General features: G+C 34.1%; 1 protein-coding gene across 4 annotated transcripts in view; it reads right to left on the bottom strand.

Moving 5' to 3' along the window:
* The window catches only part of ASCC3 (activating signal cointegrator 1 complex subunit 3), a 254,871-nt gene that overhangs the window by 46,868 nt on the left and 192,695 nt on the right, over nucleotides 1–15,308 (bottom strand). For all 4 annotated transcript variants that reach the window (XM_040058833.2, XM_040058830.2, XM_040058831.2 and 1 more), the window contains exons 31-34: nucleotides 9,174–9,311; nucleotides 8,950–9,070; nucleotides 5,385–5,517; nucleotides 2,734–2,859 (exon numbers count right to left, since the gene is read on the bottom strand). In XM_040058833.2, the coding sequence (XP_039914767.1) occupies nucleotides 2,734–2,859; nucleotides 5,385–5,517; nucleotides 8,950–9,070; nucleotides 9,174–9,311 (518 nt within the window). The remainder of the gene's footprint in view (nucleotides 1–2,733; nucleotides 2,860–5,384; nucleotides 5,518–8,949; nucleotides 9,071–9,173; nucleotides 9,312–15,308) is intronic.

Raw genomic sequence — 15,308 nt, 5'->3', positions numbered from 1 at the left:
AACAAGAAAATTAAAATGGTTTGATGAAAAGGAGTATTTTATTTCCACACCATTAACACAACCATCATCACAAATTTAACAAATTATCTGAAGTTTGCCAGGAAAACTTTCACAATGACTTCATGTTTAGAAGCAACCTGGGTACTTAGAGGAAGAATGTACTTGAATCTCTGTCTTACAATAAAGGTAGATTACCATTATTTCAATAGTACAAATTGTAGGCATTCATTAAGGCGTTTTATGATACTGGATTGGAATAGGATGATCCTACATTTGTTTATGCAGCCTTAATATACAAGTAGCTAAAACTGGCAATAAATGAGAATATAAATCTTCTGCATATTATCTAAGCCCATTATTTTGGGGATTTACAGCATCACATGCAATGACTTCTATGCCAATGAATCCCAAGGCAATTTACTAATCATGCATGTGGGAATTACTTATTCACCACTAAGGTACAATCACCTGCAGTCTGGAAAACAGTTCTTGTTTCACAGTGGAGAAGAAGTCAGCAAAACTGCTTTGGGGCAGGCCATGATAAAGAACATTTCTGTCAAGTGACAAGGAATGGGTATTGCATAACCATTTAAACCAAAAACCAGCAATTGTGCTCCTATTCTTTAAAAAAACCTAAAAACACAAAAAACCCCAAACCCTAAAATCTTTGGACTTTTAAGGACCACAAATAGTTTTTGTTTGATAATATCAATCATTTCATGTGATCTTTTATGGCACAGTAAACGCAATTACCATAATGCAACTCATTCAGAGTTATCTTGAGAATCATTGACTTCTATTTGTACAACTCTTTTTTTTCCTTGGATGTATCTCCTTCAAACACTGACCCCGCAGGAACTTCTTTCTTGGCTTTCAGAAGGTCTGAAAATACCACAAATAGTAGGTCCAGGAAAACGACTAAGTTTAGTAACTTTGGATGAAACTTGATACTGTTATCATGTCAAAGAAAGGAATGCATGCACATCTGTTACATTTGTGCTTGGCATCTAGAAATGATTTAACAAACTCTTTGACAGAGTAACTAATATCCTTAATTTTTCTCCCTGCAAGACTAAATAGAGAAGAAATGCTGGGTACCCGTGTGGATAAAGAGCTCAACTTGTCAACTGTTCCAACCTGTGTGTGTGGTGTTCCAATGCAAGACTCCAGTTTCATTAGAAACTTCATTATTCCTTCCTATCCTGCCATTATGGGCGTGACTAGTCAAGATCTGTTCATGTTGGTTCTCACTACAAAGACTCTACATCTCATTATGAAGTGCTTTTTTTTTTTTTTTCTTCTTCCCCAATCCCAACTTTTCTTCCCACCTGAGAATAATTCTTTATTTAACTTTTGCTCTGAAGTTGAAATTGTGATTACTCCAGATTAAGCTGTCCATGACAAAAAAGAAACTGCAAAGAAAAAATGACCAGCAGTCAACATGCCAACCTCATACTCAAATGGAAGTCTTCTTTTATATTGGGAAGAGATTGCCCATTAAATCAAACAATATTTCTATATTCTATACCTACCTTTGGCCTTCATGCTGTGTCTTAAAAAAATGTACCTACCACAGATACCACATGATCAAAGCTTACCAAAATTAAATCAACTACAGCACTTTATCAAAACAATTCAAGAACAAGACATTTTAAAGTAACAGTACTTATTCTTTATAATAAAAAATTATAAAATCTAACATTTAAAAAATAATTTAACTCTCAGGAGAGAAATACTCTCCCCGTAACTGAATGCATTGGGTTAGTTATGAAGTGAGAAAATTGAAAATGCTTTCTTTAGTTTACAGTTCTAACCCTCTCCATTTTTTATTTCCCAAGAAGACTAGATGTAAATTCTGTTTGTTTTGTGAGAGATTCTCAGCATAGGACTAGGTGCAGAATTAAAAAATAATAAAGAATTAAAAACAATTAAAGGAAATTATTTTGTCACCTGCAGGCTCCCAGTACCACTTGCCCATAAAATAACCGAAAGAAAATCTGGCCAAATGCTATGGGCATTAACATGATTTCAGAACTACAACACACTGGAGTATATCAAGAAATACTTAGTGATCTAAATGGTTAATTCTTTATTTGCCACATTATTCTACTGGGTGAATGAATGTTGGGTAACATACAGGATGGGTAACATATCATTTACCCAACACAGTGTTGTGGCAAAGGCAGGTGGAACAGCTCAGAATGATCTGCATACCAGCTGGAGCTAGGCAGGATGATAGCAATCATTGAAAATATTGCACACATCGTTTCACCAGGATACTCTAATGAAAGAAAACGCTATCACAGAGGAACAGCTGATAGTTATTCTCCCATTTATTAGGAAAGTCCAAGTCTTAATAAATTTTCTAAACAAAATGGGCAGAACATATCAATGTGGTAGCTAAAAAAAAAAAATAAGTATTGCATTAAAAATACAATATCTGAAGGCATGTGAAAATCTGGAATTTTATTTTAGGGATGCTGATGTAGCCCTCTCAATAAGGTTATTTTATTTCTGTACCTAGGTTATCTGCCAAAAAAATGCATTTCTATTTAGAGAAAAAAAATTATAAAAAATATGTGAACAGGAGTTTTAATCCACATGTGGGCCAGTAATGCTCCTACACTGGAGACTGCTAAGTATTCTAGGCTCCAACAGCAGACAGATCACCTTTGGATCAACTCTAACCTCAAGTTACCTTGAGATTAAATTGCATTTATATTGTATACTCACGTTGGGTTCATTATAAGTCGACGGAAGAAGTAAGTCCAGGTGATATAATCCATTGCATCCTGCTTAGATGTAATAGTTCCAGCAGCAATTTCAGCATTCAAGTGGTCAGCCAGCACCTCTAACAAGCTGAAGAACAGGAAACAAAAGGATTTAGCTGACTTTATAATCACAAAGACAGGTAATATATTTTGTATAGTTGACCATTAAAAGGTTTATTACTTTTAATCTGAAAATATTATATATTTATCTTCCAGTAAAAGAGAAAAGGGGAAGAAGGGGAAATGTAATTGCAAGGTGAGTCATCATCTTTACATGATAGAGGAATGAAGCTCAAATTATTTTTTGATTGGACCAAGAATGCACAACTTTAAGTCGTTCAAGGAACATATTCAGATGGAGCTACTCAGTGGTAACTTCTGAATATTGTATGTTGACCATATGATCATGCTGATTTAATGCAATAGAGAATCATATGGAAAGACAAACAGGAAATGAAACAGTGGCAATAGCTTAGCTAATACTTGACAAATACTTCAGGGCTATTAAAATTACATCAAAATTGCTTCCCCCAGATTTTGCCTCATCTTCATCCAATGTAAAAAAAAAAAAAAAAAAAAAAAAAAAAAAAAAAAAAAAAAAAAAAAAAAAGAAAATAAGAGCAGATACTTTTACCCAGAAAGATCTAAACTCAGAATAATAAAAGCAGCTTAAAATGATTCTTAAAAATTAAAATACTCAGTCATTAAACAGAACAAAGACCTCCATTAGGGTATCTAATGAGATCATGCCTGGCTAGAGTTCAGAGAACAGCAAATATCCTTAAGGTTCAACCTAATTTTTCTTGTATTATATCCTTTTTCTTCTCCCAGTGTTCTTTTCCTGTTGCTGAATGTAAGGAATAATCTGGCATGAGTAGCTGTTTCACTGCTCTGTACTGGTGACTGCATGTTTCTAAGGGTCAGAACTGCAGACATTTTACACGGACTGTCCAACAGAAACTGGACAGACTATTCGATAGCTATTCCACAGTAACATAATTCTGGATTTTCTTTTGTTTCTAATGTGCTATGTTTCAGGCCCATGATCAGTGAGAGCACAAAGGCTGTTACGAGTTGGTTACTCAAATCTTACAACTAATATATAAACAATGGCTTTTAGAAAAAAAAAGTTAATTAAAAAAATGTGAAGTTTACTTCTACAAATTGGAAATACTACACAAAACTGATAAATCTGTTCTTTGGTAAAACAGATGGGGAAACATTCCAAAACAACAAAAAAAAGAAACCCCAAAATCCCAACCAGGGATCTTTGATAATACTTGAAATACTTGATCACAAAAGAGACCAAGACAAATTTAAGTTAGGTGGTTCACAACCTACAGAGACGGAGAATTTAACAAGATTGTCATTAGTATGTAACTCTTCATCTGCAAATTTATCAAATATTCTTTTTTTATAATAAAAGACAGAATATATCAGAACTACAAAGTAAAAATAAACACACAAATGGAGCTACTAGTAACATAGAATATTTATAGTCTTCCAAACATGAACAAAGGTGTGATTACTACTTTCATATTGATGATATGATTTCTTTCTTTAAAAACACCACTTCCCAACGAATAGAGATATTTCTTCGTTTATGCTAATGCCATGCAGTCTGGATATACCAACATATCATACCACTCTTTTCACTTATTAGCTATCATTTTGAAGAAGTTCAACTCCTAGACTTTTGTGCTAAGTGCAATTTCTATTTAAAAAAAAGTGTGGTTTCCTAAGGAAATGAAGTGTATGTTTCCACATTCTTTGTTTGCAAAAATTGTATGTCTGTCCATGCACCACAGAAATTAACTTTCAAATACACCAGCCCATTTAAACTATATTTCAAAGGTGGATTGCACTCTCAAACCCCAACAAGTTTCCTGAGCAGATAGAGGTCCCATTATCACTTATGTTGAGGGATAAAGTTTCCTTAGGAGAACAATACTGTGAATTCTTTGCCACTGAGAAAAGCTTTCAGTAATGCTCATGCTGTATTAAATGTCTGAGCATTGCTCCATGAAACAGTCCTCTACAGGGGACCAATGTAACTAGTTTGACTTCTACTTGAATAATTAAATATATTAAAAATATCAAAACTAAGGCACAAATTGCATTAGGCTGGACAGAAAATTTTGTATCAAGTACGTAAACTTGAACTTTTTGGACTTTTGAGATTTTCACAAATGTGGTATCTATAATGTTACAAATATTCTAGGTAAAGCATGCTAGAAACTTACCTTGTTTTTTTCCTATTAGTAACTTGTCACAGAAGTTCAAAGAGGATTCTGAGGATCATGGATAGTTGTCCTAAACACTGCCCTTGAAGAACAGTTTGTGTTTCACATGTCTGAGACACCAGCCAAAAACGGAGAGGCACTCGTGGTATTATATGGGAATGGATTGACAAGCTCAGCAGTGCTCCGAAACTCATGGAAGAAAAGGTTTTTCTACATAAAGATGGGTAATTTCTTTTTTTAAAAATTGTCTTCGTCTTGACCCCAGTGTTTAGGACCTATCCAGCAAAGGAATTTTGTTTCCCTTTCCCCTATCCCTCATTTATTGTATTGTTTATAGTTTGATCAGCTTTTCTGATTGATTTATCTTTACCTTGATTCCACTGGGAAAGGTTCATAGAGGAATTTTTTGTAGAAGTCTTTCTTAATATCATGTACTAGAATGACAGCTTTTCCTTGGTCATCGAACTGTGGTCTGCCAGCACGCCCCATCATCTGAAGCACGTCTGCCAAAGAGACAATAATGTATAAACCAAATATTTTTTTGGATGTATAAATAAATATTTATGTCTGTGTGATGTACGATAGAGGTTTTTTGCATTACTTTGGCCTTGTATTGGCTTGTATTACTATTGGCTTTGACACTTCTAAGTTTTTTTCCCATCTCAGATAAAATTATGATGAATTTCTCTCTGTCAGAGACAATCTTCTTGTATACTAAAAGACCACCCATTGCAATAGAATCTAGGCTTATATCTAGTATAAATTGCCTTTGCTCTCCTACCATTCCACATACATCCCTCATTTTATCATATACAATTAAACATGATGAGTAAGAGAACTCATGAAGGCTACAATGACAATTGTCTATAGTTTCCTAATTTTCAAATGCTCAACTTCACACTTACATAAGTTCCTCATGTAGGCTTTTCTGCTAGATACGATTTCCTAGGTTTTGAGTATTTTAGAGATAAAATGGTATAGGCAATTTCTAATTACTGAGCACTATGATATTTACCACTTAAACAAGTTATATTAGTTATTAGCACTGGAGCAGTGATGGTTTCATATCGTACGTTGTCCCTGCATCACAGTATACAGATTTAAAAGCTGGTTCAGTTACGCTGCCTACACACCATTATTTCTAAATACTAATTAATGACTTCTATAAACATTGAAAATACTAGTTTATGCAAAACATGCTCAACTTGCTACCTGCCCCCAAGGATAAGCATGCTTATCATCTATTTGCTTGTCTTCTCTTCATCTGAGAACTGCATCTGCATAGGTTGTTTTGTGTCTCATTCACTAGAGCTCTGAATCCTTTCTGGTACCTCCAACTGCTATTTAACTTAGAAGAAACAATGGAAATAAATTTCTAAGTCTTACATCTTTATTTTGAAAGTTTTAATGTCTTGTGTATTATGTATGAGCTCTATCATACCTGCCCAGTATGTGGCCTGAAAGCACCTGACATTTTGAAGAGATTTATTTGAGTTAAGAATCAGTAAGCTTTTAGCCCAAAGCTCTGTTGAGGAAGGGAAATCTGGAAAGTAAAGAATGGGATACAGCAACTGACCATAACAGGAGAAACAGACAGCCCAATCGTGAGTTTTTAGTAACACATTTTCACCTGTATACTGAGACTTGTGCAATGTTTTTTATAAGTTTATTCCTTTTGTTAGCTTAGGAGTGACATTAAGATGTAAAATAAAACTAGTTTAAATCTGCTGCTTCCAAAGAGGTATGTGCACAGGAAGGTGATGAAACAACTTCTTGCTGTTCTGTGTGGTGAATTAAATTGTGCATCATGCCATATAGGAAATGGATCTACCAAAAAGTGTCAGGAAATTATTTTTGCCAATATCCACTATGTAATTATCCAAACTCAATATTTTCTTTACTGACTATATGTTACTTGGCTGCTCCTAATCACTGGACTAAACTCCTGAAATATTAAAAATGACCCAACTGGCCGACTAAATAAATGACTGTTAACCGGGAAAAAGTCCTCCTCAAATCTCCTGACTTCACTCGAAGCATTCTTGCTTATTTTGAAATTACTGAACACTCCAGAGTGATTCATTCTGCCCTCAGCTGCTTCCTTGGAGCCAAATGCATTCCTGACACAGAAAGGTAACTTCAGTAGGGAGAAGCCAAGTAATACCATGACAGAGCATTGAAGGCATAACTTGAGGGCAGCATTAAAGACAATATTGTGAAACCTTTGGAAGTATTTCAGAAAGAAATTAATTACATTTTCATTTTATTGCTGCAGCAAAACTGTACTACCTATCCACAGAAGTTCCAGATGCATAAATATTCTCTAGAAAGTTAAAAATAAAAATGCTTTAGGGAAACCACACCACATGTTTCTTCATAAAATAAGGATTCTGCATTTTCTGTTGCAGTGCAGACAAAATCTGAATGCTTCCATCACAGATGGTGGTATTCCATCCATCCTTTCCCCTGCCCCAAGTCTTACTGAAAATTCAGGAACTGAACACCCAGTGTTGAAGTTACCTGAATTAAAAAAAGGCAATAGAAAGTGAAAGTTTCAGCGTTCCCTAAAGCCTTTGTGCAAACTTGTACAACAGATTTCTAAAACAGCAAAGTAAGTCTGCATGGTTTATTGAGTCTCTGAATTCTTTTAAATATATTATTTTCTCTATTACTGATTTCTGACAGTGCCATGGATTCAACATAAAATTTAAAACTTCCGTTGATTTCTTTCCTCTCCACTTTTCCCCATTCAGTAATAAAGCCAATCAGCAGCATTTCTCCAGTCGGCACGAGTGCGATACGGCTTCGCTGCAGAGACTGTTTTCACTAAGTTTACATCAGCCAAAATCTGTCACAAAATACAAGCGTGCATGGCTAAGATCCCAGGTCAGACCAGAATCTTTGAACAAGTGAGTTGGTCTGGAAATTGATCCCAAGTTTCCTGCAGAGCACTAACCACTAAATTAAGCTCTATGATGGGTTACTTGAAGAAGTAACCCCTGTAGTATTTTCAGTTTGAGCTTTTTTTACATTATTAAATTTTTCTTGCTGAAAAGAAAGAGCATTGCTAAAAAGATGCAAGCTCTGTATTTACCTAACAAAACCATTTAGATTGTCCTTAGGTGTACACATCGCTAGTATAGTACAGGAACATTTAATAATAAACTTTCTCTTCTGAAAAGAGAAAGGGAAAACAGAACAGGAAGCCTGGAATAAATTTAGCTTGTCCTCATTCTTCAAACTTAGTACTATCCACACAAATACTCTCCCTGTCTGAACTCTGAAAAAAGTTCTTCCATGGTTCACTTCAGCTTGTTGAAAACACTGCAGAAGAGTTTATGAAAACTGGAGTTTACCAGAGCCAGAAAGCATCTAAAGTCTGTATCAAGCCAGAAATTCAAATATTTAATTTAGCTGCTTATTTCTGAATTATCCCTTACATCACTGAAGATACCAGGCCAGTTGAGGTTTTTATTTTACTACCAAGAGATTATGTATAAATTTTATTTTCTATTATGTGTATGATTCAACTGTTGCATTTCAAACCATGGCTAAGTTTATGGTTAAAAATTTGTTTCTATTTTGAAAAGGTTTAAGAAATGAAAAAAAAAAATTGCATGCTTGAGAAGTTCCTTTTGTACAATTACATAGTTCACTAGATATGGCTTTATATAGTCCCTTTAATTGTTTAATTTCTGTTTTGTGTGATACACATTAAAGGAGTTTAGCAGGAAAAAATATTTGCGAAACAGAAACGTTTTCATTATTGCGTAAAGTCTTAAGAGTATTCATACAACTTGCATTAAACAAAGAAAAAACCCTTTTCTCATCTTTCCTAGTCTTTACCCAAACGCAGTTACTAAATAATTCAGGTCATTTGCATATGCTTGAAGTTCATTTCAGCACATGAACATTTCCATAATTTATGTGTGTACCTGTAATGGGATAATCCACGTAACGCCTTGTTTTTCCATCGTAGTATTCTGTTCCTTTAACAATTACTAAATGAGCTGGAAAATTTACACCCCAAGCTAATGTGCTTGTGGCAATAAGAACCTAAGACAAAAAGAAAGATTAATGAGGTATATGTAACAAAAAGCCAACTTTTAAAATCCCATGTAAAACTCATTACGGCAGAATTCAAAAAGAACACATGTACCTGGATTTTGCAGTTCACAAACAATTCTTCCACAGTTTTCCTGTCTCTTTCATGCAGACCTGCATGGTGCATGCCTATTCCAAAAGCAAGTGTCAGCTTCAGATTCGAATCTCTAACTGTGACTATAATGTCATTCATCTGTAACAGAAAGAATAATTGCATGCTTTAAAACTAGATTGCTAAGAAATTTTAAACTTTCAGGTTTCTTATCTTTATTTTTTTTTGTTTTTGTAGCAATGATAATTTCTTCAATGCTGTTTATACAAGCAGGAAAACAGAGCCTTCTTCAGTCTCTGAAAAGACTGGTTTTGTCTAAAAAAATACTATATTAACAATGGGGTTGGAATACAAAATGCACATGACTTTATTGACATGCTAAGTAACACAGACAAGGAAATGAAAATGCTGAAAATATCTTGACAGGTCTGGCAAATACTGTGCATTCTGTTCTGTGTTTGTTTAATGCAATCCCTAGTATCAAAGGGGTTAGAACTAGTATAAAAACATAGCAAATCCCTGCAACCAGTAACATAATAACAGTCAGGAAAAATAAATTTGGCTCTCTCTAATGCCTTTGAACAGATAGACTGTTCCTCAGTTTGATAATTTTGCAATTATTATTCATCAAGAAAGCTTCCTATTCACATACTGAAATGCAAATTAATTTGAATTTTTTTTTTTTTTTGGAGTATGAGTTTGTAATTTACAGACTCAGTAGTGAAATTCAGCATCTACTAAGTGTGTTCATTTAAAACTTTCCAGAGTCCAGATAAAAAGCTCTTTTTATTACTATTACTAATTCTTTCAAATCTGATGTCAATGACTCTTGGAATAATTTTCACTACTATGATTTTAACTATCTTTCTTGCCTACATTTTTAAGTCATAAATTGGATAATAAGCTTATTATTTTTGTAGATGACCTCAGTGAAAATTCTCTCAATAATAATGAATAAAACTGTCTTGCTAAGAGATTCTACCCTTCAAAATTATTTTTATTGCTTTATTTCTAAGGTTGTTTATTATTTTATGCTATTTTAATATAATTATAGCCAGGAACTTTAAAATTTATGCACTTATTAGTGGTTTCCTGGTGCCACCAGCAGTGGCATGATGATATTGCATACCTAGGGCAGAATCATTCATGGTCATGGGAGTTATAGCCAAGGTTAGAGAAAAAATATTAGGGCAGAACAAATTAGTCAGGGTAACTGAATAATTTGGATATAGTGTTCAGCCTCATCGCAGACTGAGCTCTCCAGACTACTCAGATATAATAGCTGCATGACTACAGTGGTATCTTCATTTCTATTTAGGACTCTGAGGTGCTTCAGTTATGATGTTCAAGATTGTAAACTCTCTAAATATTTCCTGTGTTTTATAATTCTCAGACCTTAATGTGAATAAAATGATTCACACATCTAAACTCAAGTAACATGTTGCTACTATTACAAGAAGAATCCTTAAAAGGTACTAAAAAATCCAGAATATAACAGTCTGTGCTGAGGATTTTAAAACACACAAACAAAAAACCAAACAATCAATACAGATTTTGTAAATCAATCCATTTTGTCAGGAAAAGTAGATTGCAAAGTATTTTAAAACTCTATTTGTTGAAGTAATCTTGACTAATGGAACCACAACTGATGTCAGTAACAGAGAAACTAATTAAAAAAAAAAAAAAGTTCAACTTTTGACAGATCAATCAATTTCATCTGTCAATGGAAGCCCCATAACTTTATTTCCTCCCACAACGCAGTTGCCTGGGTGTTCCTGAGAGTTTCCTCTACTGTAAGACATGGAAGGTTTGTTGTATAAACTGATCTAGCACATATAAAAGAAAAGGGTGCTTACAGAAGGAAAGAATGAAAGGGTCCATAAAACACTGAAAAGAAAGGGAGCAGAAAGAAAAAAACCCAATGAATTGAGAAGTGAAGAGGGAATAAGTCCATTTAGGAAAGGGAAGCAAGAAGGGTAGATAAGTCGAAGAGAGTAAAGAGATGAATGAGCGGAGGGTATGTTAAAGGATAAAGAGTATCTATCTAGATACAATCAGCAAACCTTTGATTTCTCTAGTCAACATGTAGACATGTGACTTCAGTGCAGACAACATGAATTATAACCCATCTTAAAGAGTCTTTCTTCTAAGACTAAAAAATGTCTGGATAAAATGGGAACACATATACTGTTTTCCCTGCAATTATGACAATCAATATGCAATACTAAAAATATTGTCAAACCTATTGATGATTTTTTTACTACAGGTTTATTAATTGGTACTAGTGATGCATAGGCTCCTTATGCCTATGTACACACTTTGAGAAATAATAACTATATGTAGATATTTAACAGGAAATTAAGATGAAAAAAGTAGAAAACAAAATTGGTAAATATGTGAAAGACAAAAAATGCCTTTATGTTTTTGTCAGTTTCTGCAATCAAGAATTGAGAAAAGAAAAATTAAGAAACTGAGAAATACATTGCTGAATTAATTTTTCTTCTCCCCACCAAGAATCAGCACCTTATGATAGTTATGCCTTTAATGTAAGGGAACGAGCCAATTCCGGACATTTATTTCATTATTCACATCAAAAGAACTTGATATTGGGAAAATAATGAATCTAAACCTCCTTTTCTTCTAGAACAGTACAGCGATCAAATTAGCTGATTGGGATTAGTCTATAGTGATTAGACTGCTCCTTCAGCACACGCGGTTCTACACTGGGAGCTATTTCCAGTACACAACCTGAGCTAAACTCTTCTGCCACGGACTTGCCAGCACAAAACATCCTAAATTCACACTGCTGGGAATTTATTCAAAGATGTTCTTCTTGCTTTTACAATCAGTGGTGGTTATTTTTTTCCCCTCTGACTCGTATTACAGCGGCAGCCTGTGGTGCTGTTAGCCATACCTGCAAAGCGGCGTAATTTACCACAGGAAAACTAAAGAACCCTTAGCAGGGGCACTGGCGCATGCACTGCTATCCTGTCATTTTAGCAGCAGGGAATCCTAGTCATTTTTAGCTGACCCCTTACTTCCACATAAATCACTGTAATAAACATAACTGTTTTACCCATAGGCACAACACAAGGCTTAAAATTCGCATGACTATTTATTTATTTAAAAATGTAACTCCCTTATGTCAGTGTAGTGTATTATAACTTTCTATTAAGAAATAATGGCACAATTAATAGGTTCATTAACCAGAAACAGACACAGCACTGTGACTATAAAACAAATCTAACATTCCTGAATTGTTATGACTCAATTACTATTTATCTTTCTGAAAACAACTGTAATGTAGTTTTACTCACAGAAGGATAAATGAAATCTATCTTATCTTAAGAAGAAAAAATATATAAAAATAATAAAAGAAAACACACATCTTACTGGCATTAAAAAACCCTGTACAACACCAATGCAGGGAACTTAATGCCAGGAAGGGATTTTTAGCCTAGACTCACAGGATCAGGCCCATGCTTAAAGGTTTTGCTATCCTTTTTTTTTTTTTTTTTTCCAATGAACAAAGAAAAATATCTCCTGAAAACCAATTTGGGAACCTGGAAGCATGGCAAAATATTTATTCTAAAAAATAAACTTTATTTCTATTTTCCACTCTAATTTCTAAACAAGCCAGATTTTTCTCAAACTACTAAGTAGTCATTTTCTTTGTTCCTGCACATATGTAAACTGTTGAACCATTTACTTTAAGCTAATAGAACTTTTTTTTTTATATTTTAAATTTATTATACTTAAAAAGCTTTTGTAGAAAGATAGGATTCCATTTAAGCAGATACATTACCCTGTGCCTGAAATACATTCCAGTCAGAGTATAATTCAGCAAGTTGATGACAATGCTGGCTCCAAAAGAAAGGAGGAGACCAGATTGGACAAGAATGAGCTAACAGATTGTGCAGCCCAATTCTGTCCCTTTGAGTGTGATATATTGTTTCAAGATGCTAAAACCCCATACTTTCTCAAAGCATATCTGTTGTGCTGGTTTTCCCATTTTCACAGAATCCTCATTATTAGTACTCTCTACTCTTTTCAAAGCACGTCAGACTCAGACCATATGCCACTGAATAATGCTTATCAATTGTCTAAAATGCCCAATAGAAGAAAGATCTGCCAAACAAAAGAATCGTGAAAGTTATGAAGTCTTTTACAAAAATAATTACATATTTCACATCTGCTACAGATGTTAAGTGAAATAAAAACATCTCCTTGTTATAACTAAATGTTAATTTTTATGACACACTTTTGTGTCATAAAACCAACATCTTGTAGAAGGAAGCTGAACTTTTATAATGACTGAAACACTTAGAAATCATTCTTGGGTACCCTCCTGATCTTTAAAGGCAGAAAAAAAAATCTTACAAAATTATTTTCAATGAAGAATTGGCTTATACTTCAGAACTATCCCACACAGAACAAGCTGCTTAAGAGGACTCAAATAAGACTTTTCAAGGAATGTTTTCAAATGTGTTTTAAACACTTGAGATATATTATAAAATCATATTTAATAATACATAATAATACATTAAACATAATAATATAATAAAACATTTAACACATAAAAGACACATTTAAATGACAGCAATATGCCTGCTCATGACACAGACCAGATTTTTCTATTCCTGTTTTATAGCACAACATTACCTCAAAACATTAACATAGAGATAATAGGTTGTTTGATTTAAAGGTTAGAGAAGGAAAAGCCATATTTTGTCTTTCCAAGAATTCTTAGGATTGTTTTGGTTGGTTTTTTCTTTGTATTTATTAACAATGCAAACCAGCTATTGGTAAAATTTAATTCCTGTTCATGCATATGGCTATGTGTATTTCCACACAGTGTACAAACACACATTTACTAATCCATAATTAGTGCACACATGTTTATACAATCACACGTCTAAAATGGCAAAATCAGGATGGGTCTGATTCATTCTTTTGGAGTCAATGAATGTCCTTCATTCAAGGGCCATTGAATTCAGTGGAAGCAAACTATTGCCTGATATGGATGCTATTGAATACTACTGCAGGTATGTTTGTGCTAAAGGACTTTAGTTATTACTAGAGGTTTCATAAAGAACAGCCTTAACAAGATGCAGATGGCCAAATGATGCACAAAGCAGAATGCAAAAACCATTGCGGTGAAAGTTAAAACTATGTACATGGGTACATTTCTTCTCCCTCCCTGCACTGTAAATATAAAAAAAAAAAAAAAAAAAAATCCAAGTATCTGGACAAGGAATAAATTTTTAAAGAAACCCCACCAAACAAATAAGAAAACACCCTCCCTGTCTGCTGGTGAGAACTGCATTCTAACTTCAAACAATAAACCATAAATACTACTTTTGTACTTTTGTTTTAGGTTAAAAACAAAAAGCTGTAAAAACATTAGAGAAAAACAAATAAACTGAAAACTTGATTCTAATAAATTATGTTGTAAAAAGATTGCAACATTTTCTGCCACCACAGATGTAGAGGCAATTTCTGACAGAGAAGGACTTATTCCTCTTTAGTCAGCTCCTAAAGTAGAACAGTATAACTGATTTTACCCAAGCTGACCATCAGAAACTGATGGCACTGTCTGTTTCCAAAATGATAATCTGAGCTATTGTCCCTTTTAACAAGATAAGTAATGGGTCACAAGCTTGAACATGACAGTCCTGGATGATGAGTCCAAACTAGAATTTTAGCTAGGAAGTGCATATTTAAAAATCCTCTAATGATTATACAAGAAACCCTGGGTAAGCATAACATTTTCTTTCACCACAGGCGTGCTGCCACCAAAGAACAAGAAAAAGAAATGAAGAACCACTCTATTTACAAATGCAGTCTCCTCTTTGAGATGCAGTGCCCATTCACATTTCTGTCATGATGCACCTGCGCCTCAAAAGTGCCATGACAATTTTTACACAGTGATGTCTAATGAAAAGTCCATGCTATTATTGCAGATGGCAAGGAAAACAGGTTCTGCTGCTGCTTCTTCACTCTTGAAAAATAAACTCAGTCTTGGGGCATATTGTAAGAGAGAATTTTTGGAATGTGTATGGACAATGCAACTTAACAGAAAAATTAAAGGATCCTCTAAGGATCTAAAGGGAACTATTCTTTTTTTTCCTAGAGACT

The sequence above is a fragment of the Hirundo rustica genome, chromosome 3, assembly GCF_015227805.2.
Source record: "Hirundo rustica isolate bHirRus1 chromosome 3, bHirRus1.pri.v3, whole genome shotgun sequence".
Lineage (NCBI taxonomy): Eukaryota > Metazoa > Chordata > Aves > Passeriformes > Hirundinidae > Hirundo > Hirundo rustica.
The sequence above is the reverse complement of the archived record's forward strand: the minus strand, read 5'-3'. Positions and strand labels throughout refer to the sequence as shown.